General features: G+C 27.8%; 2 protein-coding genes across 2 annotated transcripts in view; one reads left to right on the forward strand and one right to left on the reverse strand.

Annotated features, from left to right (window-relative positions):
- Positions 1-7,048, reverse strand: part of TyrRS (Tyrosyl-tRNA synthetase) — a 31,165-nt gene extending 24,117 nt beyond the window's left edge. Inside the window, exon 1 of the mRNA XM_087164247.1 lies at positions 6,883-7,048. The gene's annotated coding sequence lies outside the window, so the exon portion shown is untranslated. The remainder of the gene's footprint in view (positions 1-6,882) is intronic.
- A 91-nt stretch (positions 7,049-7,139) lies between these two features.
- LOC107455227 (uncharacterized) lies at positions 7,140-24,046 on the forward strand. The gene is made up of 11 exons (XM_071184764.2): positions 7,140-7,280; positions 8,070-8,132; positions 9,116-9,254; positions 12,872-12,965; positions 13,543-13,657; positions 14,548-14,678; positions 16,334-16,369; positions 18,116-18,268; positions 19,180-19,265; positions 22,314-22,456; positions 23,729-24,046. The coding sequence occupies exons 1-11, from the start codon at positions 7,205-7,207 to the stop codon at positions 23,893-23,895; spliced, it is 1,203 nt and encodes a 400-aa protein (XP_071040865.1). The 5' UTR covers positions 7,140-7,204; the 3' UTR covers positions 23,896-24,046.
- Positions 24,047-27,108: the final 3,062 nt, after the last annotated feature.

Consider the following 27,108-nt stretch of genomic DNA (forward strand, 5'->3'; position numbering starts at 1 on the left):
CTACAAGCTTGACAGTTAAAAATTCTCGAACTGACTATAGATTCTTTAATTTTTTTTTATTCCATTGTACTCCGAATACCATTCTACGTAATTTCAAGTTTCTAAGTCTGACAGCACGGCAAAACAAAATGCAACGTTAAGTTTAATATCCAAAACAGCTATAGCGGCACTTACTATTTTTTAATATAGATAGAAAAAATATTAATAATTACATTCCTGTCAACTTTTACGTTCTTTAAAGAAGCTTTTATCTAGTGGTAGCAAACTAAAACTTAAATTGACACTGTGAGCAGACTTTTCATTATTCTTTCTTTTTTGGATCGAAATCCATGCATTTGAAAACAAAAATTTACGTAAAAATTTTATTTTACGCGTAAGTTAGGTTTCAGTTTTAAGATTTTCAAATAGAATAACTGAAAGTGCCTGGTTCAAAAAATTTTAAATATTGAAATTTCAAATTTACATGTTGTGCTGTGCTTTTTATTCAATGTACTGACAGAGTAGTTGTTCATCAATAAAACATAATTTTTTGCTCTTTTAGAATTTACTTTACTTAGAATTTTTGGATAATTTTTAATATAATATTTTGTAATTTTTTACTTTTTCTTTTTTCTTCATTTATTTGGTCTCAGCAGTTTAATCTGTATGTTGAATCTACTTACTGATATTATTTAAACCTTTTTTTTTTTTTACTTAATTTTAATGAATTCTAATCTTTCATAATCTTTGCTCTTCTGAAACATTAAATGTTTATATGCTGGAAAATTAAATATTTGGATGGCTGGATACGATCTAGTGATAATAGATATTAATAATTGAATTGGGGTAAAAAAGTAAATATCTAATTAAACAATGTTGCAAACTATTCTTTTTAAAGTTGAAATTTAAAAAAAAAATTTAAATTTAACTTTATAATACACTTATGAAAGTAAAAGCAAATAAGTTTAAAAATGTCCTTAAGCAAAAAGATTGTTTCCTCCCTTGTAAAACATACTCACCTACACACACAAATGGATTTGTTTTTTTGTGAATAATAAATTAAATGCTACATAAAATTTTAAAAAACTTACGAATCTGAAAACATCTATTCTACGAACTTATTCCGTAGACATCATGTATGTTAATGTTTATTTATATCAATTTAAATTCATTATGCATGAAAGGTTTTCCACATAATAAAATATTTCATAACAAGGTTGAAGGTTGCATTACATTCAGTGAGCTTATTTTCCTTGAATAAATGAATTATTTGAGGGCCGAATACAAAATAGTCAGTTTCAGGCCAAAATCACAATTTAGGGCATCCCCATTTCAAATATTCAGAGAATTTTAAGTATGAGATGCGATTTAAAAATAGATAAATATTTTTTTTCTATCAAAAACGCAATGTTTGTAGACATAAGCGTTGCAGGGTTTCAATATTTAGAGGTTGAATGAAATGTTTTTAGAGAGGAATGAAATTAAAATACACAGTCATAATATTTCTCTAAATTTCACACGTAAGAAGAAAAAAAATCTTTCATCTGTTACTGCAAAAATATTAATTATTTCTTTTTTTTCTTCTTGTAAATAACTTTAAATAATTTTAATCGGTGATGATTTATGAAACTTGTCTTTATTTAGTTAAAATATTGCATCAACCACTGATCAATGTGTACAACCGATTCTATTATGTAACGAGCTTAGGTTTGTGTATTTATAAAACCTTTTCGCACGCTTTAAAACCGATTTTTATTCACAGATTCAGAGCAAAGAAAAGATTGGCATAAAGCTCGGTTAACTGTTCCCGGTTAGCTTATCAACGTTACAAAAATGAAAATTTGACTAGTTGTCCATTGAGAAGGAATTTTAGAGACATAAATTATTGAGGGGTACATATTCCTCCACAGTCCCTCTGCCAACGACGCCCGTGAATGTTGAATAAAATTGGGAGTTTTTCTAATAGAATTTATTCTAAATAAACAATAATAAAACTGTTCCGAAATAAATTGGATTTTAATATTTTTGCTTTTATATAGGAGTGTACAAGCTGCGACCAGCGAGCCTCACTCAGATCTCCGGCTGCTGATGTGCGGCCTGAGAGAGAGCTTTTCTAAACCCACTAAAAAGAGATTACTATTAATATTATTTATCTTTGAAAAATAAAAAATGCCGAAAATTTGGAATCGCATATTAGAGTTATCACTTTTTGACGCGCTCAACATGCACAGATCTTGCTGTAAATCTATATAGTATCTCGATCGCTTTTCCGCGATACTCCTTTGGAATTCCGCATGATTTTTAAAAACCCAAATATTTTTAATATGATATCACGATACGGGAATTTCGAATTTGAGCAATCACTTTGTGATGAGTTTTCTTTGTCGATATCAATATAAATCCAATAACTTTTTTCTTTGGCAGTTATACTTCCTAATTTCCATGTAGTTTTTACAACCCTAATACATTTAATTAGGACTAGTGAGTTATAAATCGCGCATGTAATAATTTATCACTTTTTATCGTGCTTTATTTAAGCAAGATTTCATCGTAAATCTTAGTGACTTTTTAAAGGTAGTTATTGCTACACTTTTCCGCGTGATTTTAAAAATCCCGTATTTTTACCAAGAGATCATTATGATACGGGAGTTTCAAATTGCCCAAAATAATCGCTTTCTGACGCGCTTTGTGCCGATTTAATCGTAAATCCAAGTTATTTTCATAACACGCGAATTTCAAATAACGCATTTAAATAATTACCAGAGTTCAGTTTGGGCTTACTTTTGGAGGTTCCAACCCGAGATATACATCAGATCGCAGTAATTTTTCATACCTCATAAATTTGACCTTTTTTATGCTTAATAATGAATCAAACGTTAGTTCAAAAGTAGTAAAACAGTTAAATAAAATTTTATTGAGTCATAGCTCTTTCAAAACCTTTAAACAAACGCGCCCATTTGGGGTTCGGATGAGCCCCTCTTATCTCTACTACAGTGTTGAAATTCAACATTCTAAAAAGGCCTAGTTTTATTTATAGTGTTAACAAGTATTTTTTGAAATTTTTTTATTTATTCTAAAGTTATTGCGATTTTAAGTGCTTTTTCAAAATAATTCTATTATTAATCCATTGTTTTAGTAAAACTTAGTTCTCTCTCTCTTGAGTTCTCTTTTTGTTCTCTTTTCGAGTTCCTCTTTTTAGTCAAGTATAGTTGATTAATTTTTAAATACAAGCAATCCTTCAGGGCAAAAGACTTTATTTTATTTTAAAGGAAATTCAGATTATCGTGCCTATACCACATATTTAAAACAATTATAAAACAAAGTGCAAAATATAAATAATTAAGAATTATAATAAATAATAACAATATAAATACCCACCTAATTTAACTGGTAATTTTATAACCACTGTCATTTAAAATTAGTAAGTGAAACTATAAGGTTAGATTTTTTTAAACATTCAGAAAAACAAACTGAAATTAGTTAAGATTTAGTGTTTTGTAATTTTTGCTAAACATTCATAGGATCATTAGAAAACTTTAAAAGTATTCAGTTAATACCCATTAGAAAACTGGAAACTCAAAAGCTCTGGTTTCTGATAGGCAGACCCGTAGAAGGTAATATAAAATTTGTCACGATCAGAAACTTTGTCTTTTTCAATGCCCCCCCCCCTCCCTTCAAAAAAAAAAAAAAAGATTATGTCATGATAAGTTTATGTCACCTTTAATTATTGATATATGAAATGTACCGTTTTAAAAGAGTATACAAAAAAATGTTTTATTTTAGTTTTTATACAGAAAAATTATTATTTAAAAAATATGATTTTAAAATTTTTAGCAATATAAGAAAATTCTCTTGATATATTTTTCAATATTTAGTATTAAGGGGTACAAAATCAGTCATATCAATGACATCTTATGGCAGTGACATCCAGTTAACACTCTTTAAGTAAGAGGATGCTGTATCATGGAAGAAACATTTCATGGTAAATTCTGTTTTACCTTTATTCCTAATTTAAAACTTAAGTTTAAAGAAAAGTAAGTCTAAGTAATCTTACAGCAAACTGTAAAGTTTCCAAGTGCTGAAAAAACGTTTAAAAAATATCAATATTCAAATCAATTATGGCGGGATTACTTTTTTTTATTTCAAATCATTGCATTGCATTTTGATCCCTGTGGCAGAATTTTTTCTGACTTTCTGCGACAAACCTAACTAGAACCAATATCTTTCTGCAAGATATTTTTATCGTTATAAATGTATGTGTAATGAATTTATAATAATAGATGAAATTCGTGTTTATAAAATAAGTCTACATGCATAGAATAAAACTGTGTAGATTTTTTTTTAAATTTTATAATATAAGTTTACATTTCTTAATAAGTTTAAATTGTTTAAATATAAATTTGCATAATCTTCGATAATAACGAAAAGTTATAAATGTATAGATCTGCAGACAAAAATGCTTACTAGAGCATAAATAAAGATTATCCAGAACCTGTAATAAGATAGAACTTATAGAAATAGCTAAGAATGGACAAAAAGATTAAATTTATAAAACAAGATAACTGAATTTGAAGTATCAGTTTAAAACAGTATCAAAATTAAATTATTAAAGCAGTTTAAAACAGTATGATTTAATGTTTCATTATATTAGTTATATCAAGTACAGAAACAAATCAGGTGAAAAAATTAATATGGAAGTTGAGTAATCAAAATAATAAAATAGAATTGACTATAACCCATAGAAGCTGAAGTTGGCAAATTTCCAAAAATAGCTTAATAAAGGGGAAAAAAATTCTCCCCTTTTTAGCCAGTAACTGTTTGTGTTGGAGATTAACGGAGAATTACGAGCGCTTTCTGTTTCCGCGGTACGCTAGAAAAAAAAATATTTAAAACAATTCTGTAAGAAAAAAATTTTGCACAACCATTATTGCTTCTGCAGAAACTTTTTGTTTCTATAGAAAATGCTTTTTTTTTTTTTTTTTTTGGTACAACAGCTTCTGTTTTTGCAGAATCTTTTTTGAGAACTTTTGCTTGTGGCAAACCAAAAATTTTTATTTCCCAAATAAAAAAAATCTTTCTGCAAGAACTCAGTCGCTTTCTGCGACAATGTCGCTGTGTCCCCGTGTTTCTGCCACGGGGATTTTGATAATTCGAAAAGATTTTTTCAGCATTTGAAACTTCTTGGTTAACTCTAGGTTAATTCAAACTCACTCTTTGATATTTTTACTTAAAATTACTTATGCCGGTGAAAAAGAGAACTTTCCAGAGAAAGCATCTACCATGGTATAGTGCTCCTTTATTGACTGGCAGAACTAGCTTTTACTTATTGTAGAACTAAGATCTCTGTAATCAGCCATGATAATATAACATACATTTTATCTAACCCGAAAGAAATACTCATTTTCAGTATTTTTATCAATATCCATTTTCATTGATACCAGTCAACGATTTATGTGATGCACAATATCACCTTAATTGTTTTGTCTCAGCTTAATGGTAAAATAATTAATGACTTCTTTGATTTTATTTGTACAAAGACGCCCTGATGAATGCTGAGAACCTGGGGGTTTGATGAGCAGTGGTAGGAAACATATGAGATAGATACTGGTGGGCTCGTGAGCTTATTACAAAACATGCAAACTAAATGACTTTCTAATTACTTTCTGTTTATGTATTTTTTATAAAATTTCTATGTTCCAATGTTTTCAATGCTCTAATGTTTTGAATGTTTATAATATTTTCATGTTAGAGTTAGATGTCATGTTTTCATATCATTTTCATGTTATTTAGGTGTTAATTTTCAACGATTATTCTCATAGTATGCTAGTGTGGAGTGTTTGCACAATCCAGCTAATGATATTTATCAAGAGTCACTGTTAAAAATAAAAATTATTTATAGTGCAAAAAGATTATATGAAGAAATTTTTATATATATATATATATACACACAGACATATGTATATACATATGCCAGTGTCTGCGTGATATGAGATTTCATTGCATTTTAAAATTACTATTTTTAGAGGGTTGCCCCTAAAGCAATTAGAGCTCAAATGCATGTAGCAGAACGATTTATGCTAAAAGAAGAAGAATTTATGAGCATTACAGCTCAAGTTACAATGAAATTTTTTTATTCTATTAATAATTTTTGGGGATATTTCCGTATCGTGATCTGTTGCGCCAACTACAATCGCCAAGGTGCCAAACAGATTATGAAAAAACTAACTAGCAATTATGAAAAAAATAAAACATTTAGCTGTTTGCCTATGGGTGGTTACGAGTTATACCTTTCGAGTTAATCCCTTGCTGTGACCTATTAGGTCACCAAGGATGAAATTTGTAGGTTAGACATCGTAACCTTAACAGCTTATTATTTGATATTTGCTTAATATTTTGTTATCCTTTTTCTTTAGTTGAAAAGTTACATATCTCACTTGCTTAAAGAAATCATTGCAAGCTCTAAAAAATATTAACTTTTTAAAAGTTAATTTCACTGGAAAGGGAACAATCGAAAATTTGTACTATTAAGAACTAAGATTTCTTATGTGGAACTACGGATCGAAGACCACGCTAAACAGTGATAGTATTCCTCTCTATAATGTATAGTAATGGTAAAGTGTCCTCATTTCTAAATCAAGTACGTAAACAATCCTTGACATTACCAATATAAACAATTTTGATAACGAAATTATAATTAATTTTTTCATATTAACATCCTTTTAGTTGTTAAATTCCTCAACTCATCATACTATAATAACCCAATCCGATTGTAAATATTCAAGCCACATAAATAGCAGAAATTATTACGATAAAGTTGATCAATAAGTCAATAACTAACATGCAATAAAAAGTCGTTAGTGGAAAAGAAATGTTTAGACTACAATTTTTTAATAAATTACTTACCAACGTGACACTTGGCCAACTTATAATTTACGTCTGCTAAAATAAAAAGAAAGAAGAAAGCATGTCTGTTGCCATCCAAACTAAAATAGTAGAAAAAAAGATCACTGTAATTGGCTAAAGGAATATTTCGAACTTTCATTTTTGTAAAATAAATTGGCAACAGATTGTTATTTATTGTTTAGTTCCAGTTTGTTTCATGTCAAAAAGTCTTTTTTTGATGCAGTCAAATGAAAGGATGTTAATTTTCCCTATCAAAGCTGCAATGTTCTGATTTTATCTCGTAATCAAAATTAAATATCAACTTTTTTACACTGCGTAAAAAATGGAGTGTAAAATACAATGTATGGGAGCTGACGTCCCAGAGGAAGTAACCATACCAGAGGGTAAAGTTGAATCAGGTAAATTATTTTATTAAAAAATTTATGTTTTTGAAGTGATGATTATTTTTATTTTCTGTTTCAAACGTAAAAATTTATCATTCCAAATTTTATGAACCTATATTATTGGATTGACATTGATTACTCTTAAAACAAAGAATTAAGTTTGCTATTGTTTATCATGTTCATAAAATGAAAAATAATTATTCTATTGAAGTAAACATTGTTGGAAGAGTTATGTCAGCTTTTTTTCTATGATTTATGTAATCTTTTTTCTAATCTTTTATTATTATCAATGTAATCTTTTGTTATTAACTTCTAAATTTAATATAATCTTTTTTTATTATTATTATTTAGATGTAATATTTTATTATTATGAACATTTTCTCCTGTACAAACTAAGATTTTTACTCCTATTAACAAATTTTTTTAAGCAAAAAGTAAAATTTGTTTTTAAGACTGTGTTATTAATGAAGACCATGACAATAATGACGATTTTATTAATAAAAATTTTCCAACTGCATCATTGTGAAAAAATGCCAACTTTAATTAATACTTTTTTAAATTGCTCAAAATGATTTCACATTGTTTGATAAAGAATCCTTATAAATTAATTTAAGATTCAATTATTTTTTGATACTCTTGTCAATAATAAGACACTAATAATTTCTGTTAAATGTTGTAGTTTTTACGTAATAAATTGTTTACTCCTTTAAATATTGAATGTTTTTTTAACATCAAATTGCTAATTTTTTAAAATTCTTATTTATATATATATATATATATTTATTTATTTATTTTTTTTTTCAGTTTGCAGAGAATGGCTAGTAAGAGAAGATGGTGTGTTAGCCTATAAACTTCAAAGTGAAGAAAGTATGTATTTAGAGAAAATAAATTTAAAATAAAGGCATATATATGTAATAAAATTGTGTTTTTGTGTTATTTTTCTTAAAATATTTTGTCTTAGTTAAAAATTTGCTTAATTAATTTTTTTTATTCCATAATAAAAATAATACTTGTAAACTAGTACCAGATTTAAAGTTTCATCCTTGATCGGATGTACTTTTGAATTAAATGATTCTGCCTTCATTCTTTCTATGTATCTCACTATTTTCAATAATTCCTTCCAATTTTTTTACAATTTATATAAAAATGGAATTTTATGAAAATAAATAAATCAGGAAAATGTCAATTTTTATAAAGTTAAATTTCTTATATTAGATTATTGATATATACTTTAATATAATCTATTAGTATACGTAAAAAACTTTTTCAAAGCATAGCTAATCTTTGTGGATTTATTAAGAAAATATCCGTCTAAATTAAAAACCTATAACATAATATCAACTTATGTAAAAGATTTTAAAAAGTGATGATAAAAGTTTTAATTGAAGGGGGAGAGTTTCATTTGAGTAATTATATGATTCTGATATAAAAGGATAATCAAAAAATAGATACATAATAAATGTTTCTTTATTTAGAAAAATTTCATATAGCTTAAGAAACATTTTGCTCAGATGAGATGTAATTGTCTTATTGTGTAAGTTTCTGTTTCACTTATAAAAAATCTCTCTCTCTTTTTTTTATAAGATCTTTATTGCTGAATTAGACTTTTAAAATGTGTTTAAGTTTCAATGATTTCTCATTCGAAAGTGTAAAAACAAACTAGCGCTTTAAAATTATTATTAAATGAAACATTTTCTACTTTTTCAGTTCTTGTTTTCTTCCTTACATCTTTACAGATGTTTGACTAAAAACTTTGCTAAGACTTTTCTAGTTTAAAAATTTTTATTACACTCATATTCAAATATATTTTTTAAAATCTGATTTTATGTGCATTGTCAATAATTTTGCAGTAGAACATCATTATGGTCACAATAAAGAAAGGAGTCAATTATTACGCTCTGATTTTCAAGAAGCTCAAACCGCACAAAAATTTGAAGAGGAAGAAGCTGTTGCAATGCATTTGGCATATGAAAAAATGCTAAAAGAACAGTAAGTTAAATATTAATTATTATTTTGCTATAGCTTTATTTCATTTATGTTTACAATTTAGACTGGTGAAACTTTAAGAGGAGTTTTAATCAGTTGAGCCTTTTCAAATTGCTAAATTTTCATATTTTATAACTAGTCAGAACTTCTCTTTTAAAAGAGAAAAGTTAAATAGTCTAACTTTAAAAGTATTTTAAAGTTATAAAGTTGTTGAGAGAATAATAAGTTAAATAAAGCTCATAGACATAGTGCATGAAATAATGTTCAAAATATATATATATATTTTTTAATGTTAAATTTCTTGTAGAGTTGCATTTTGCCAATGCAAAGTAACGAATAATATTTTTTAATTTTTGAGCTTGAATTATGTTTCCTTGTAAATATGTTTTTTTAAAATTTGTCAAATTTATAAATTTTTACTGTGGCGTGTTATTTCAGTGCTTTCATTCTGTAGTCTATCTGTATAGAAATAATTCCCATTGTTTTTCTAATCTAAGGCCAAAACTAAATTTTTTTTAAATATAGCAATTCTTCTTTTTATTTTAAGCCACAGGTACAGACAGATGTCTTAAGATAATCAGAAACGTGTTCTCATTTGCTATATCTATTTTTTCTTATAAAATTGTTATTATTATTATTATTTTTTAAAAAAATAGATAAGTGCATTACTTGTATTTATGTGTTAAATGTAACTGGTTATCCATTAGGCTAATGAAATTCAAGAGACCATAGACTAATAAGAAGAGTGAAATTTATACAGAATATCTATATTTTTTATAATCTCTGTATTTAAATTAATATATTTATCGAAAGTATTATTTAAAAGGAAATCAAGATCTAGTTAAAATGTGGTTGTTGTTATTCCTAACAAGTTAACAACTAGGTTAGACCAAATTCATGAAACCATAGATTGAAAAAAAACAAACAAGAAAGTCAAAAACAAGAATGTACCATATTGTATTCCTTAATAAATTTTGTTGCTTAAACATTTAATAGAGATATAAAAATAGTTTTATCTTTAATAGAGTTAAAAAAGTCCATTCTTTTCTGAATATGCATTAATATTAAAAAATCATTGGTAAATTTGTTTCTGCGAGATATATTCTTTAACTGTAATGGCAAAATAAAAGCACAAGATAATGAATTTTAATTTTAAAATAATTCAAATTTATTTCCTCTGTGTTTTTATAAAATAAAATTTTTTAAAGTGGTTTTAAATTTAATGAATGTAATTTTCAAATTTCATTTGGTGAAGATAAAATACAATACTCAACTTGATTTGCAAAGTAGATGTTTAATAATTAGCTGACTGTTGATTTCACAGCCATTAATAACTTTTGATTTTTTACTAGTAAATATATTTCACTTCAAATATTATTTGAAATGACTATATATTTTTAAAAAATTTACTTAGAATAGAACAAAATTTAGTTCTAAACTGTAACTGTGTTGTCATATTATCATAAAAATTTTATAATTAGCTGATTTTTGATTTCGAGCTTATTTTCTGGTTTTTAATTTCAATTAAATATACAATCAAGTTTTATTTTAAATTTTTGTTGTACATTTCAATGCAGTTATTATTCTTAAGAATAAAATTTTTAAAAGTTTCAGTTAGGAAAGAACAAAAATTTAAGTATACTAATTGACAGTATTTACAGTGGTGGCCAAAAGTGTGGACACTTTTTGAAAGTTTCATGTTTTTCAACTTTGTGTGCTTGTAGAATATAATAATTTTCACTTAAATACAAAAGTTTATATATCAAATTGAAGGTAATTTAATGTGAAATTTAATAACAAAACAGAATTAAAATATCTGTATTACAAAAAAAGTTATGCCTATTTTAGTAGAACAAACAAACATAAATCATTTTGAATAAAGACGTGTTTTGTAATAAAAGCGTACTAGCCAATCACAAACACTGTTCTTAGGACCAATCAAATGTCTGTAACTATAGTTTAAAGTTTAGTTAAACTAATTTTAAGCAATGTCATCAACAAGAAGAACTAATTGGACTTCTACAAAAAGAAGTTGAATTGTCATATTGAGAGAAAATGGCCTCTCTTATGCTGAAATTGCAAGACAAGTTAGTGGTTCAGTGACTTGTTCTGGTGTACGAAAGTTCTGCTTACGTTATGAAAAAACAAAATCAGTGGAAAATGAAGCTAAATCAGGCCGAAAAAATGCACAAGTGCTACCGCCGATAGAAAAATTAAACGGCTATGCCTTCAAGATAGAAAAACTTCATCAGATGCCGCCATTAGATGTGAAATGAATGCAGCGGGTGTTGCAGTAAGTTCAAGAACAATAAGAAGAGGGTTATCAGGATTTGGACTACAAGCTAGAATTCCAAGGAAAAAATCATATTTAAATCAAAAGCAAAGCGAAAAACGAGTTAAGTAGGCAAAAGAACACATTAAATGGTCAGAAAATCAATGGAAGCAAGTAATCTGGAGCGTTGAGAGTAAAATATCGCTCTTTGGTAGTGATGATAGAAAATACGTGAGACGTAGAGTAGGTGAAGCACTTCCTCCTGATTGCATTGAAGCAACTACAAAAAAACCAACAAATGCTATGATTTGGGCATGTATGTCTGTAGATGGTGTGGGCCGAATTCAAGTGATTCTTGGCATCCTGAATGCCAAAAAATACATTGAAACTGTCCTGAAACCAAAATTGATACCTTCCATCCGGGATCTCTTCCCCAACAACGCACCATCTATTTTTCAGCAGGATTCAGCTCCATGCCACACAGCAAAAGTATGCAAAGCATGATTTCAAAATAAAGGTACAGATATATTACCATGGCCAAGAAACAGTCCTGATCTCAATCCAATTGAAAATTTGTGGCGACGTTTGAAAATTCTTGCACGAAAAAAAACGTCCATCCAATAAAAGACAACTTATTGAAGCTATAATTGATTCTTGGCACCATGTGATTACGAAAGATGAACTTCAAGCAGTCGTTCACTCAATGAAAAGAAGCTGGGAAGCTGTCTTAAAAAATAAGGGTTATCCTACTAAGTATTAATTGTGTAAGTATCACTTTAAAAAAATGCAAATCTAAGATAGATCTTACTATTAGTTGCATAACTTTTTTTGTAATACAGATATTGTAATACTGTATTCATTATTAAATTCTTCATTAAATTACCTTCAATTTGATATATAAACTTTTGTATTTAAGTGAAAATTAATATATTCTACAAGCACACAAAGTTGAAAAACATGAAACTTTCAAAAAGTGTCCACACTTTTGGCCACCACTGTATATGATTTAAAGTTAAATAATTAGCTAATATTTGATTCTGAGCTCATTCATAACAATCTTTCAGCAGTATGTTTTAAAATAATTACTTCATAGAATAAATCATAAATTTTAAGTAGAGAAGAATGTGATGCCCTGATTTAATTAATGTAACAAAGCACAATTTAACTAATATATTTAATTAATTATAGTTTAATATTTAATGTAATAAAGTGCATTATTTGCTTTCTGATAAAAATTAAATAATTAGCCAACTTTAGATTTTTAACTCATTGATTACATTTTTCTAGTTGTATATTTTAGTTAAAGTATTTTTTAAATTAGTTAAAAAATTTTAAAAATTTCAATTAGGGAGGACCATGATGCCCTTATTGCAAAGCAACTCCAGGACAAAATTTTGCTTGAAGATCTTGTGCAGCAGAAAAAAATTGAAGAGGAAGATCAGGTTTGGCACTTCTTTGTTTAAATTAAAAAATATCTTATGTTTAATTTCTATCTCCTTATAATCTAGTTCAAAGCCTTTCTCAAAATATAGTAAAAATTACAAGATTCATTTCTTAAGGGAAAAAAATATTAGGAAACAAGCATGAAATAAAGTAATTTTGTTAATGATTGTTATTTAAAGTAATAACAATAATAAAATGCACATGAGGTGTATTTTCACTGGAATAAATGCTGATCATGTGGCGACTGGCAAGCAATTTTGTAATCACTATTTGTTATATTTAGTTGCTCCGTAGCTTTTGGCAACCTTTAATTTTGCTGTACAATACAGCACCTGATATTTTTGCTGCTAAATATGTAAGGCAAGTATATATAATTAATATATAATAACCAAAATATAATTTTTAATGAAGTGTTAAAGAAGTGTCATGATGTAATATAAATTTATGAATCAATAAATTTTATACAAATTCTTTATTTATTTATATTGAGTTTATTTTTTTCCTTTCAGAAAACTTTTAACTTTATATGATTTTCTTTTAATACTAATTTTAACGAAATGTTTATATTATTTTCAGAAAATCGCACTAGAGCTACAACGTAAGGAGAAATTGCGTCTTCAGCGCAAACGGGAGGAAAAAGAATTGAAACAAGCTGAGAGGGCAAGAATGGAACTTTCATTAGCTACAACCTGTAAGAAATTTTACATTTATTTCAATTCTTTGCTTTGTATTCAAATTCTCTTAGCAAAGCAATTATTTCAATTGCTTTGTATTCAAATTCTCTTAGTAATTTTCATTTCATTTTTCTGAAACTCATTAGAAATTTAGCAAATTTTGTTTAAATTCTTGATATTTTCATTTCCCAAGGTATTCTTCTGTTATATAAAAGCTGTTAGGGCTTTTTAATAAATACTGCAAGTATTTGTTGCTAATACTCTCAGTATGAGATATATATACATTAAAAAGCACTAATTTATTATTAGCCCTAATTTATTTATTAAAGTCCGACTGATTTAAAAAATCTTTTAACCAAAAATGGATTTAAGAATGCAACAAGACGTATGCTTTTATGAAAGCTGTAACAGTTTTATGTAGAAATTTTGGAATGTACGCACGGAAGTTGACAAAAAATGGCACTATTCAAATGTAGCACTGTACAAAGAGCGCAAATGTTGTAGGACTCTAATTTAATCTGTATCAGAACATTGTTTAATAGAACACAATTTATAAACCTCCTAATCTGGTCTGGAAACCTCCTTTCACATTTTAACTCTAGAACTGATTGCTCAGATCAGTGATGTATTGCAGCTGCATCTGTTGTGAAATTATGTAATTGAAATCTAAAATTTTTTAAGTAAAATTTTTACAACTTTCCCAATAAATGTGCCATTTATTTTCATTCGTGTATTACCTTTTGTTTCTGAAATTTTTAATTTTAAAAACAGGCTGGACACCTTGTGCAAAAAAAATATTTCATTGAGAAATGCTTTTTTAAAATTTGGTTTTAATTTTGTTGTTGTTTTTTTTTTAAATTCCCGTATAAAGTCTATGCTTATTAATTAAAAGTAATTTTTTTTCCAGCTGGCCCTATCAAGACTATGGAGGATAGCGCCACCAGTCCATTAGATAAAGATGTATCATTATTGTCAGCTGAACCTCCTGATGATTTGACACCTGATCAGTTTCAGAAATTTATTCATTCTAGAGATGCTGTAAGCTATGTGAAATATCCATTAAACTTTTTTAATTAATTGTTTTTTTATTTAGTTCAGGGGTATCCTGATATGGATATATAGTTCAGGGATTACATAGGCCTTTTTTGTCTGGTCATCATCCTAGAACCAGACTATGGTGATGGATGCAATGTGTTAGATATCTGGCATGAACTGTTGCAGCATATTTTTATTTTATTTTATAAGATTACGATGTGAGTAAATCTTATGAAATGAAACACAATTTCTGGTTGGTTGGTTCTAATGCCACTTGCCACACGGGCAAGCCTGCTTGGTGAAACCGAGCAAATTTTAGGTAGAGTGTGCGATTCTTGTTTTTCAGTGGCGCCATCTATGACCAAGAATTCGACTTCTGCCACATCATACGTCACGCCTGTTTATTAGGCGGACCCATTTCTACATCCATTCATTTGTCCATAGATCATAATTTTGATCTGAATCATAGAACGATCGGTCTCCAATCCAGTACCCCCAGAGGTATTGATTTGTTGTGTTGAAATAGGGAGGACTTTGCGACTAGACAGAGTTTTAACGTGCATCAGTCACCGACTACACGAGGAGTCTTCGGATGGTGGGGTTCGAACCCACGAACTCTCGGGCATGGGCCCGGCGCCCTACCGACCAGGCTATCCCGGCCCACACAATTTCAGACTTACATAATGCAAAGCAACAGTTCAATTCTAGTTTATATGAAATTTGGCCTAAGAACTACAGCAATATACTATAGATATCTCATATTTAGTTCTCAACATGTTTACTTTTGACAGATATTTGCACTGTAGATATCTCATCGGCTGGCTAGTTTCAAAATTAGCAATTGCAGGCATTTAGACTAATATGTTGATGTGATGAGACAGTTCTGAGAAAATAAGTCTTAAATGCTCTTAATGAATAGAAATGTTTAAAATAATCCCCAAAATTGTAAAAACTTGCACTTTTTATTATTAAATATCTGAAACTAAAAGAGGAATTGTCTTTTCCTCAAATTATGTCTTTGCTGGCTAGGTCTTAGACCTTGAGATTAAGTAAGTGACAGAGTGTGGACCATAAGTTAAAAAGTTTTCTGAATGTCTAAAGTTGACATATTATATTTTATTATCTAGCTGAATCACACATCCTGATACATTTCAACATAATTTGCAATAATACGTATTTTGTGATAATATGTAGTTATGACATTAAAAAAATATGCAGCACAATTCAATTTTTGAAACTCATATCATTATTTAATTTCAATTCTCACATCGCTATTCTAACAAGCTGGCAAAGTTGAATCATACATTGTGATTAGTATTATAAATGCTATCTGGAAATTACACAAGCTGGTGGATATTTAGGGATTCATAATCATTTCAAGAGAGTCAAAATATTGTAGGAAAGGGTTTTGCTTTTTCCTTGATTAACCAGTCATGTTTGTTTTGCATCTGAATAATCTATTTTAAATTTGCTCTTATATGATGAATAGGATATGCAAGTTTGACACGTAAGTTATCAGTGCACTTAGTTTAATGCTATGGTCATTTTTAGTGTTATAAAATGTATTAGAGTTGTTTCAACCATGCTTCTTTATATGTTTTTTGATTATAAATTCATGTTGTGATAATGATCTTCTAAATTGCTCTTTAATTTTACAGGAGCTGGCTCGATTACTCCAAGAACAAGAAATGAAGGTTAGTTTTTCCCCTTCTACTCTGTGTTATTTAATTCTTGGTGAAATGAAATAGTTTATATGCAAAATTTTGTTCTTCTTGGTGCTATTTTATTTAATTGTAAACAATTTCAATCTTAATTTTATTTTGCCATTTCTCTTTTGATTGGAATAAGTTTTTTGTATGATCGGAAATCTTTTTATTATTTTTCTCTAATTCTAATTTTAGGCACGTGAAAAAAGGATTAAAGAATAAATATTGTAAACTAGCATAGAGAATTTATGCACTCCATTGATTTAATAATTTATTTTAAACTGTAGAGTTAAAATTCTGTTCAAATAAGCATTTTTGTACATAGGGAAAAAAACGTTTAAAAAAAGAGAATTTATGCACTCCATTTATTTAATAATTTATTTTAAACTGTAGAGTTAAAATTCTGTTCAAATAAGCATTTTTGTGCATTGGGGAGGAAAAAAAACGTTGAAATTCCATACAGACTTGCAACATAGATTTGTGCATTATATTTATTAATCTTATAAATTATCGCTTTTGAACATAATATCTTTGTTTTATTATCTTTATGTTATGAATGAAGCAGGAATTTAATATAAATATAGGTTTAACCTGCTGAAGTGGGGAATGCCAATCCTGGCAATTACCAAAACTTGCTCAACTTGATCCAATCAATTTTTGCCAATTATTTCTTAGAGTTGTGATATATATATTTGGAAACAATCTATGGGTTGTTCATAAATATGGACATAATGCCTATGAGCCCTGTACAGTACCTAAATTCAAATCACGGATTATTTTTTTTACAAGTTAAGGGTTATTTTTCAGTATTCACTAATGTGTTATTTAAGATAGCAGAACATTTCTATGATAATAATGTAGATATTGAAATTTAAGTTTTTACTGGTTATTATTAGTTACACCCAGATTCATCGTGTTGAAGATGAAAAGTCATGAATGTTCTACATTTTTATCTGAGTAGTATTGGTATTTCTCTCCTTTATCCAATTCAACTTAAGCTAATCTGTGATCTGTTACATATTCATCAGATATCATTTATTTATTACAAATGCCCAGAAGATTGACTTTGAGGCTATTAGTTCTCTTGTCCTCCCATATTTTTGAACTTTGCTGTATAAAGACACAACAAGTACAGAACACATGTCAAGATAAAAGACATCAAAAATTTGATCTTTCCCACTGAAGAGGGAAAACAGAAAACCTTAAATTTTGAGCTTGTGCAAATAATCATGTAAACAGTTATGACCTGTATAGTTTGTCTAAATGAGAACTCCCCATGCCATTCATCCAGACCCGTGGTGTTGACTATGGTAATGAGGTATAACTATTTCAAATGGGGATTAGAGGTGAGGACAGGCTTTGGTTGGAGAGAGAAAGGGAATCTTTTTCTACAGTCTATGGTGTTAGTCCTAGAGTTAAGAGAAACTCTCCTCTCTGAAATGTGCTATTCTTGTTTCCATAGCAGCAGACGGCCTTAGACTTTGTGGCGATGGCAGTTCTTACTGTAGGCAAACTATAGAAAGACAGAAAAGTGCAGCAGCTGCACTTTTTAGAAAATCGGGAATATCTTGTGTCCCCTTTATCAGAGAAATCTGGGATTTAGAACTGTTCTTGAGTCTAGAAATATGTTGTCTTTTTATTAGGTGTTTAAACAAAGCCTTCTCAAAGGTCTCTGTTGGACCTGTACACCTTTTTTCTCGTTATTGTTCCATAATTTTTATTTTGCATTTACAGTCACCTGGAGGAAGTAAGCAAGATCAGCAGTTAGCCATTGAAGCTCAAGACAGAGAATTAGCTAAAGTTCTCCAAGAACAAGAAAGGCTCAGAGCTAAAAAAGCTAGAGAGAGAGCCAGACAGAAAGCAGCTGTTGGATATCAACCTGAAATGGTATAACTCTTTTTTTTTTTTTATATATCGAATACCAGCTTGTTGACCTCTTGGTAAACTAAAAATCTTATTTCGTAAATTATGTAATAATACATGTAATGGTTAATTTTTTGGTTTATTTAAGTTTTGACTGCTAGTATAAAATATAAAATTATTCTTTTATTATTTTTTATTGTTGATTAATTTAGTGTCTATGTAGATTCGGTTTTTCTGTCCTTTTTATGAAAAAAATGTTTATTTCTTATTTTTAAATTTTAATTCATTATGAATACCGAAGTGCTAATATTTAGTTTGCTAAACCTTGAAGTAGTTGCCGTGTAAAAGTGATATTTAGTTATAATTTTTAAATTAATAAAAGACAAAAACTAATTTTAAATATTAATATCGTATTTAAATATTTAATTACAGTACCATAGCATATTTGTAAGTTTAACATTGATTTTTGTTTTTCATTTCTAAGTTCATCATCATAAAAAACCTTTTTCTTAATGTTTACGCTTGTTTCTTAAAATTAACTTCTAAATTTTCCACAATTTGTAAACTCTGCTGTTGTAAAATAATTTGTATCCCCAAACATGTATCAGAATTTCTAAATGTACTTTTTTGTTTTTTTTATTGGCTGTGACAATTATATCTTTAATGCCTCTAAGGAGTTTGCTTTCTTTAAGTAGATACACCTCTTTAAGTAGTAGTATGTTTTTACTTTTTTTGTCTGGTTTTTTTCTTCTTGTTTTCTTGTTTTATACATTGTTAAATACATACAATATGCATTGTTTGATCATTATAATCAATTCCGACACTTGTGCCATTGAATATGACATTTAACTTGAATCTATATTGAAAATAATATTTTATTTGCTATATAGTTAAGCATTCTTGAACTCTTTTAATTATTCTTATGTTGTTTTTAGACACGCCCTCTAGGTCTACAAGGACACATGCCTGATGCACCGAGTCGAGAAACATGTACAAAAGAAAGATTGTCTAGTCCTGATTGGTAAGTAATAATTTATTCATTAAGACAGTAGTAATTATTTATTCATTAAGAAAGTGTTCTCTGTGATATCTATTTATTGTATCTTTTAACTAGAATTCAACATAATTTGTTAAGTTGGTAATAATCAGAAAAAAGTAACTTTTTTACACCTAGTAACTTTTTTTAAAGTCCAGGATTAAAGTCACTTTTTTTCATTGATTGCTAAAAGTCTCCAAATTCCATTCTTTTTTGTTAAAAATGATGATGAATTATTTATCTTTGTAAATTTTTTTTGCTACACAGAAAAACAAGAAAAGTTTATTAAGTTTTCTGCGACTACATAGCAGAAGCGAAACCGAAACTAGCTTGTTTACTTGAAGTACAGAACACTGTGTAATTTTTTCTTATAAGCAAGAAATAAAAGGCATTTGTGGTCAATTGTTGTAGTCAATTGCAAATGTTGACTTAGTTTTTGTTGCTCCTTTTTTTTTGTAAAGTTTCACACTATTTTCATATATTTTTTTTTCCAGTCTATATTTTTTTCTAATTTTTACATCTTCTTTGGGAATTTGAAGAGAAATTCTTTTTTCTTTTTAAACATTATTTGGTTATTGTATTAAAAATTTTTTTCGCCATTTTTTTTATATATACCTATTCTAAATACCCATTAATACCTAAGTATCCTTATACCATAAATACCCATTTTTTGATACCCATTCTAAGGCTTTTAATGTATTGTTGAATTTTCCTTACAGCTTCTCTTTGTTGATCAAAATTTCTTTGTTAATAGTTTTTTTTATTTAAATCTAACAATCAAAATAACTTTATAAGGAAATTTGAATGTATATCTTTCAAAAACAAAGGGAGAGGTATGTTTTATTGTGTGTGTGTGTGTTTTTTTTTTAATAGTCTGTTTTGTAATTGTCCAGTTTGTTTATACATTACTTTTCAAAATCTTGAAAGTTTTGTATATTTATGCAAGCTACCTATAACAATTAAGTTACGTGAAAAATTAGTAGACTTTACCTTATTTTTATGAAGCATTTAGTGGCAGAACATGCAAATTTTTTCAGTGAATTAGAAAAAATTGCATTTAGTAGAGAAAAGGACACTGAGAGCTGGTTTTTAAAAACTATATTAAAAATTGCCAATCATCTTACATATTGTTCAATATTTAATACAGAAAAACCTCTCGGGAGCTACAACTCACAGTAAAATGGTCGTTAATGGTGGTTGGTCAATCTTAGGGGTTTCCTCCATTGACTACAAAATGTTATCGAAGATACATGTTCCTTTGTGAGCTTAATTTTAATTTTACTGTGTATCATTTGATGTCACTTACTCAGCATCATCAAATGACATTTATGTTGGCATCATTAAAACTAGATCAATAAATAAAATTTAGCTCAAATAAAAATGACCCCATCTGATATAATTATGTGTAAAAACAAGTTTACCAATTATTAATGACAGAACTATTTTAAATAAATAAACAATTATGTTTTTTTTTTTGCTTAAATTTGCATTTAATATTAATATCAATTAATATCATAAAAATTAGTTTACTTTAAAAATGAGAAGTCTGTTTGAGATGCTTAGTTTTTCTAAAATAATTTTTGTTTTTATATAAATAAATTTTTTTTTTTAAATTTAACTTTTAACTCACAACTAAATCATTGATAGCATCGTCTTTAGTGCACTGTACCGTAACATGTGGTTGTCAATCGTTTTAAGAGATAGTCAAGAAAAGCTCTTTAAATAAGAGCCGCTCACAAATATTTTAAATACATTAGAATCTACATATTTGTTTTGTTAATATTTTTATTTTGATATTTTTTCTTGTTTTCTTATTTAACTTTTCCACATTTGGTGCACAGGTTTGCCTGATCACTGTGAAAAATTTTGATGGTCTCTCCTAAAAATTATTTTCAACGCAAAGTCTATTGAAAAAATTCCACGCTTCCCTAAAGTGGTCATGAATAGAGGAGGTTACTACACAGTGGTGGTTTTTCCTGAAGGTTTCACTATACTTAATGTGAACTATAAAATGTCATTAAAATGATAAACTTAAATATTTTAAGAGAAAAACTTAACTCTGCTAAAGAACTATAAAAAAGAAAATATTGAAAAAAAAATCAATCAAAAATCAATTGGAAAAGACTGAAGAGGGGAAGAAAAAAAGCAAAGCAACAATATTGGCTATAAAGCCGAATTTGAAAATTATACTGTGTTTAAAAGTGTAACTTCTAATTTAACAACAGAAAAAGAAATTATAATAATTTTTTATTCAAACTTTACAGTAAGTATTTTAAATTTACTTGAATGTTCAACTACTAGAAAGAGCTACAGTTTTCTTATGCTGCATATATGTATTTAATGTTCATCTAAATGCCACTGATTACTTTTTTAAAAATGTTTGATATATTTAAAAAATCAATTCGATAAAAAATAGGAAAACATATTTATAATTTACTCTGTTCTGCTTAGGTTACTAGAAAATTTATTATGGCCAAATTTCAAAATTAGTAACAAAGGAAAAGTATTAAATATGTTTGCAGCATATCTGACCATTGAAACTGAATGATTTGTTCTGACAACCGTTGATTTTTTCTTCACACTGCACCATTTTATTACAGCAATTAACTTTGATTTTGAAATCACTATTTAACAGTTTATTCATTTGGTAGTGCCATTTATTTACAAATTTTGTAACTAATTTTGAAATTTGATAAGTTATCTAATTTGGTAAGTAAAACACATCACACGTATAATTATTCTCCTAGGTTTTTTAAATCCTAGGTTAGTTGTGGAACATTGTTATCTGTATATTTAGCGTTCCAAACTAGGACGGAAGAACACCTTTTGTGCTGGAATTTAGAAACATGCAGTGTGTTTTATCACCTATTTCTAAATTGCAATAAAACAGTGTAAATATTGTGTAATAATCTTTAAAAAAAATAAGAAGGAACTAAAAGATTACACAAATTGGTAATTTTTGAGAGCTAAAAAATTAAATGTTTTTAAACATATTGTTTGATTAAATTTATCAAAATTTATTGCTTATTCTAGGAGTCCAGTTGATGGCTGTAATTTTCCTGGGAGTTCTGTAAATAATATTGCTGCAGCTATTGATCCAACATACAATGGTGGTAACCAATCTTCATATGTTTTATCCCCTCATAATTTTTCAAGCAATTCTCCACTGTCTAATGGTATGTAATGTATAATTTATTATTTTTGTATTAATTTAAATGTCAAACGTTAAAAAATTGAGAATCGCTATAACTATTTAAAAAAAAAAAAAAAACTATTTTATAATGTGTTGTTCTTAAATATTTGAGAAATAATTATTAAATCTGTTGAAGTTTTTTTGTTTAGTAATTGTAAAGAAATTTCAAATTCTATATTCATATCTTCCATAAGATTTGTGTTAATATTTCTAAATTCTTCTACATTAGATTTATCAGGGAAAATTTCAACGCATGATATTTTACTTGAAGTAGAAGTTTAAATTTGAAAAAATAAAAAACGAAATTGTGCAATTTATTAAATTATTTTCCCCAAAAGAATTTAATTTGCACTTTAAAATGGAATTTTTTTTGGTAAAGCAAGTCACATTAAAATTTTTTTTAGATAATAATTTGCTGGACTGACTAGGTTCAAATCAATTAGAACTCAATTTTTTCTTTAAAAGTCCAATTTTATTAAAAAAATAAATAAAGGAGACTTTTGTTTTTGAAAAAAACCCAAGTTTTTGAAGGTTTTTCTTGAAATACCCATACATGTTAAGTTTTTTCCTAAAACCCTGATTTTTTTCCAACCTCGATAGTTTGTGTCTATGATAGTTTGCAAATGTTGAGTTTTCCAAACTCACCATTTTAAAATATTTCTTATTTGAAAAAAGTAAAAACTAGTGAAGAATATTGTGAAGTCTTAGAGATTTAATTTCCACCTATATTATAACTCTCTTGTTTAACCTAAAACTTTCAGTCATATTAGATAGTTGCTATCCTATGTATATAACAGGGTTTAACATGTGTTATTCAATGCATTGATGGAAAATTCCTATGCAAGCTTACCCTAAACTGCTTTAAGAGTTAAAAAATCTGAATTTGAAATTTTCAAATCTTTATTTACATCTTATAAGTTTTATTCATATTTGGTAATCGTAAATAAATTACCAATGTATATTTGTGAACCAGTTGAAATGATTGGCTCATATGGAAGTATTTAGCTCATGTCTTCAATAAAAGCCACTGACATAATTCGGTTAAAGATTTTTGTATTAAATGCTTCCAAGGAAATACACATTATAAAAGTTTGCTTTATTCAAGGAAGACACTTTACTTTTTTCAAGAAACAAAATTCTATTTTTATAGTTTTCATTCAAAATAAGTATATTTATGCCTCTTATCTGTAATACTCTTTTCTGTTCCTGTGAAATCTTTGACTAAACAAACATTAAAACATCGTATTATTTTTAGATGTACCCCCTTATAGTCCGAGCAGCAGTGTCTCTGACAGCTATTTAATGAATGAGGAAGACAGTGAACCTGCTCCTCCTTATATGCCTATTCAAGGTACGCGTAGGACCACATCTTTAGAAAAGAAAAAATCAAAGAAACCAAAAGACGGATGTAAAACTCAATGATGACAAACTTATAAACTTTTCATAGATTCATATACATAGTAAATGTTATTAACCACTTCGTAATCAATGCAAGCTGTACTTGTGTACAAATGTTTAGGACAACAATACACAAGTGGGCGACCTTTGTGCTAAAATACAAACTGAGGTAGACAACGTTAAAGAGCACAAAAATATTATTAAAAGCAGACAGCTGTTTCGGATGCTCAAAGGGCAACCTTCATCAGTGCATCAGGAGCACTGATGAAGGTTGCCCTTTGAGCATCCGGTTTGTTTAGGACAACAGTTTCCTTGCTGGCTTATAGGATAACTGAGCACAGTCTTGTTAAACCTCTTTAAATAGTGCTACCTTTGATGATGCCTTTTTCAGCCTGAATATTCGTAATTAATGCAAGTAGTTCTCATGTACTAAAGTTTAGGACTGCCATTTCTGTGCAGATTTGTAAAACAATTGAGCACAATCTTTGATTTATATCTTAAAATAGTGCTCATTTTGATATCTTTTTCAGCCAGAGTATTCATATTCAATGCGAGCTATTCTCGTGTGCGAAAGTTTAGGACCACCATTTCCTTGCAGATTTATAGGATAACTCAGCATAAATTTTGGTTATGTATATCTTAAAATAGTACTTTCTTTGTTTATGCCTTTTTCATCTAGAGTATTTATAATCAATGCAAGCTATTCTCGTGTGCAAATGTTTAGGACCACCGTTTCATTGCATGTTAATAGTGTAAATGAGCACAATCTTTTATTAATCATCATAAAATTGTGTTCCTTTTTGATTTTGCATTTTTCAGAGTATGTTTAATCTTGTATGAGGTAGTTGGATAATGTACAATGGATAACAGAGGATCATATGCTACTGTTTTTCTTGGGTAATGCAACAGCTCCTATTCAGATCTGTATATGTTCCAAATTTTTTTAATTTACTGGCAGCTTGAGGAAACTGTCTTGATCATGTGCAAATCTTAATTCTTTTTAAAAAAAATCAATTAAACTAATTATATATATATCTATACAAGGACCCTATTTTTACTTTTTTTGCAACTATAAGTAAAATTTTTTTAAATCTATAACAATAAAACTGTGCATATTATTGCGAAATCTGTAAAGGAATCAGGAGGTAAAAAAAAGAGGCATTTATTTATATCACTTAATTGCATCTGATGCAATCTACGTGTAAGATGATGCAGTTATCTGTACTGATGATGTGATGCCTTAAAATACGGAAAATCTGCTACTGGTCTTAAACTTTTGGACACGACTGTATATTTTAAAGATGATCTGTTATTTTAGAACTGCAAAAAGTTTTGTGATATAAAGTTTGATGTATAACTAGTGCAAACTATTCTGAATGAATTTAAGAAAAGTATAATGAATAATAATTTGTAATTAGAGCAAGCTATTTTTATAACGATATTTTAAACTAGAGTTATACCCATTTTGCAACTATAAAATAGAATAAAAATAGTTTTTCAAACAAAGAACTGAGTTAATACAGGCTATTGTGTAAAAATATATACTGATGCAAACAAAACATAAAAATTTGTAATTAAGGTGAGCTATTTTTAGAACTATGTTTTAGAACAGGGGTTTCCAACTTGCATGAGGCCGGGGACCGCAATTAAAAACACAAATCAAATGGCGGGCCACAACTTCATCAAAATTTTATGTAGAACTCTTTTATGTTTGAAGGAACATTAATTATTACTGTTGGATTTTTACCAAGTTGTACAAAACAAAAGTATTGAATAACAAATTAAAATAAGAAGTAAATTTTAAAAAATATTTAATTGTTATTAATAATATTTTAAAAAATATTAAATAAATAATGAAAATTCGTGCTACAATAACTTTAATGTGCGCCTATGTATTAAACAATTATTGTGGAACAGATATCTAATTGTTAAGATATAAAACTTTAAAAAGGTTGGTATTAAAACTTACATAGTAGCACACAAAATATTCAATGAGAAAATTGAGGTTTGTCTGCTGCAACCACCAGAGAATAGATATTTACATTTTAAATTTAAAATTTACAAATGTGTGTGTAAATATTTTCGTCCTAAATGAGTGGTTTTAAAAAGTTAAATCGGAGAATTTCTTCGAGAAAATTTCTCATACGCACATGCTAAATTATATTCACAAAATACAAAAAAAGTAATAAAAAAGAATAACATATACTATTATTTTTGTATTTGAATAAATAATTTTCTTGAATGCAAAACCTGAGAAATAATTTTTTTTGCACCGTTGGTATGTTAATTTTCACAGAAACGAAGAAAATAGGTATTTATTACCGAGAAAAGTATTTTAAACCTATATAGATTTTTTACATAAATTGTCCACAAAAAATGACAAATAATATACTTTAGTTCACGGGCCACAAAAAAAGAATTTGCGGGTCGCCAGTTAGAAACCCCTGTTTTAGAAGTACTGAATAATTTTTCGATGCAAGAGCTTAATTTAAAAGCTGTCCATCTCTTTTTATGTAAAAACAAATTTATTCTGTTTGAGCACTGCTATATTTTATTCATATCAAATGCAGCTGAGCTTCTCTGAAACAAATTTTTATCTATATAAATGTTATCTTTGGAACGATAATATTTTTCTAAAATAATAATTCATTGTGATTTTTCTCAAGTGTAAAAAATATTTTTATTAGCAAATTAGCCATCAATGATTACCTTTATCTTTTTTACTTTTAAGCAATCATCAGGAACATGTTTCTATCTTTAATTTAAAAGTGTGAGTTTTTAGTGTGTTTAAATGCCATAAAAATGATCCTAGGGTGCCCTATTAATTTTTACTTCATTTTTAAAGCGAGTCTTTCTTTTACTAAAAAAGTGTCTTGTTCTTGTGGCTCTGAGATATCACAAAAATTCTTCATACTTTTATTATCTTTTTGTCTCAGACTTAGTTTATTGCGCCCTTTCATTGAGTGCATTATGTTCACATTTACACAATATAAACTTTTATATATCTTGTGCCATGAAAATCTTCATTCAATCCAATCCCTGTTTCCCCAATTCAATCCCTGTTTTCTCATTCCAGTCTGTGTTTTTTCAATCCAATCTCTGCTTTCTTTCCGGTGAGCTTTTAATGCTACTCCTTTAATCAATATTGAAGTTCTTTAAAATTTGATTTATTAATTTTATTTTAATATAATTTGTTTGTGGTTTATAATTTATAATATTTTTTTAACAAAATACTGG

This window comes from Parasteatoda tepidariorum, chromosome 5 (genome assembly GCF_982258835.1).
Source record: "Parasteatoda tepidariorum strain Cologne lab strain chromosome 5, Ptep-v5.0, whole genome shotgun sequence".
Classification (NCBI taxonomy): Eukaryota; Metazoa; Arthropoda; class Arachnida; order Araneae; family Theridiidae; genus Parasteatoda; species Parasteatoda tepidariorum.

What these genes read in the sequence shown, in the direction of transcription:
- LOC107455227 (XM_071184764.2), top strand. Translation starts at nt 7,205, where the DNA reads ATGGAGTGTAAAATACAATGTATGGGAGCTGACGTCCCAGAGGAAGTA. An exon ending in AAATTGAAGAGGAAGATCAG is followed by an intron (nt 12,966 to 13,542) that starts GTTTGGCACTTC and finishes TATTATTTTCAG; the next exon opens with AAAATCGCACTAGAGCTACA. An exon ending in TCCAAGAACAAGAAATGAAG is followed by an intron (nt 16,370 to 18,115) that starts GTTAGTTTTTCC and finishes TTGCATTTACAG; the next exon opens with TCACCTGGAGGAAGTAAGCA.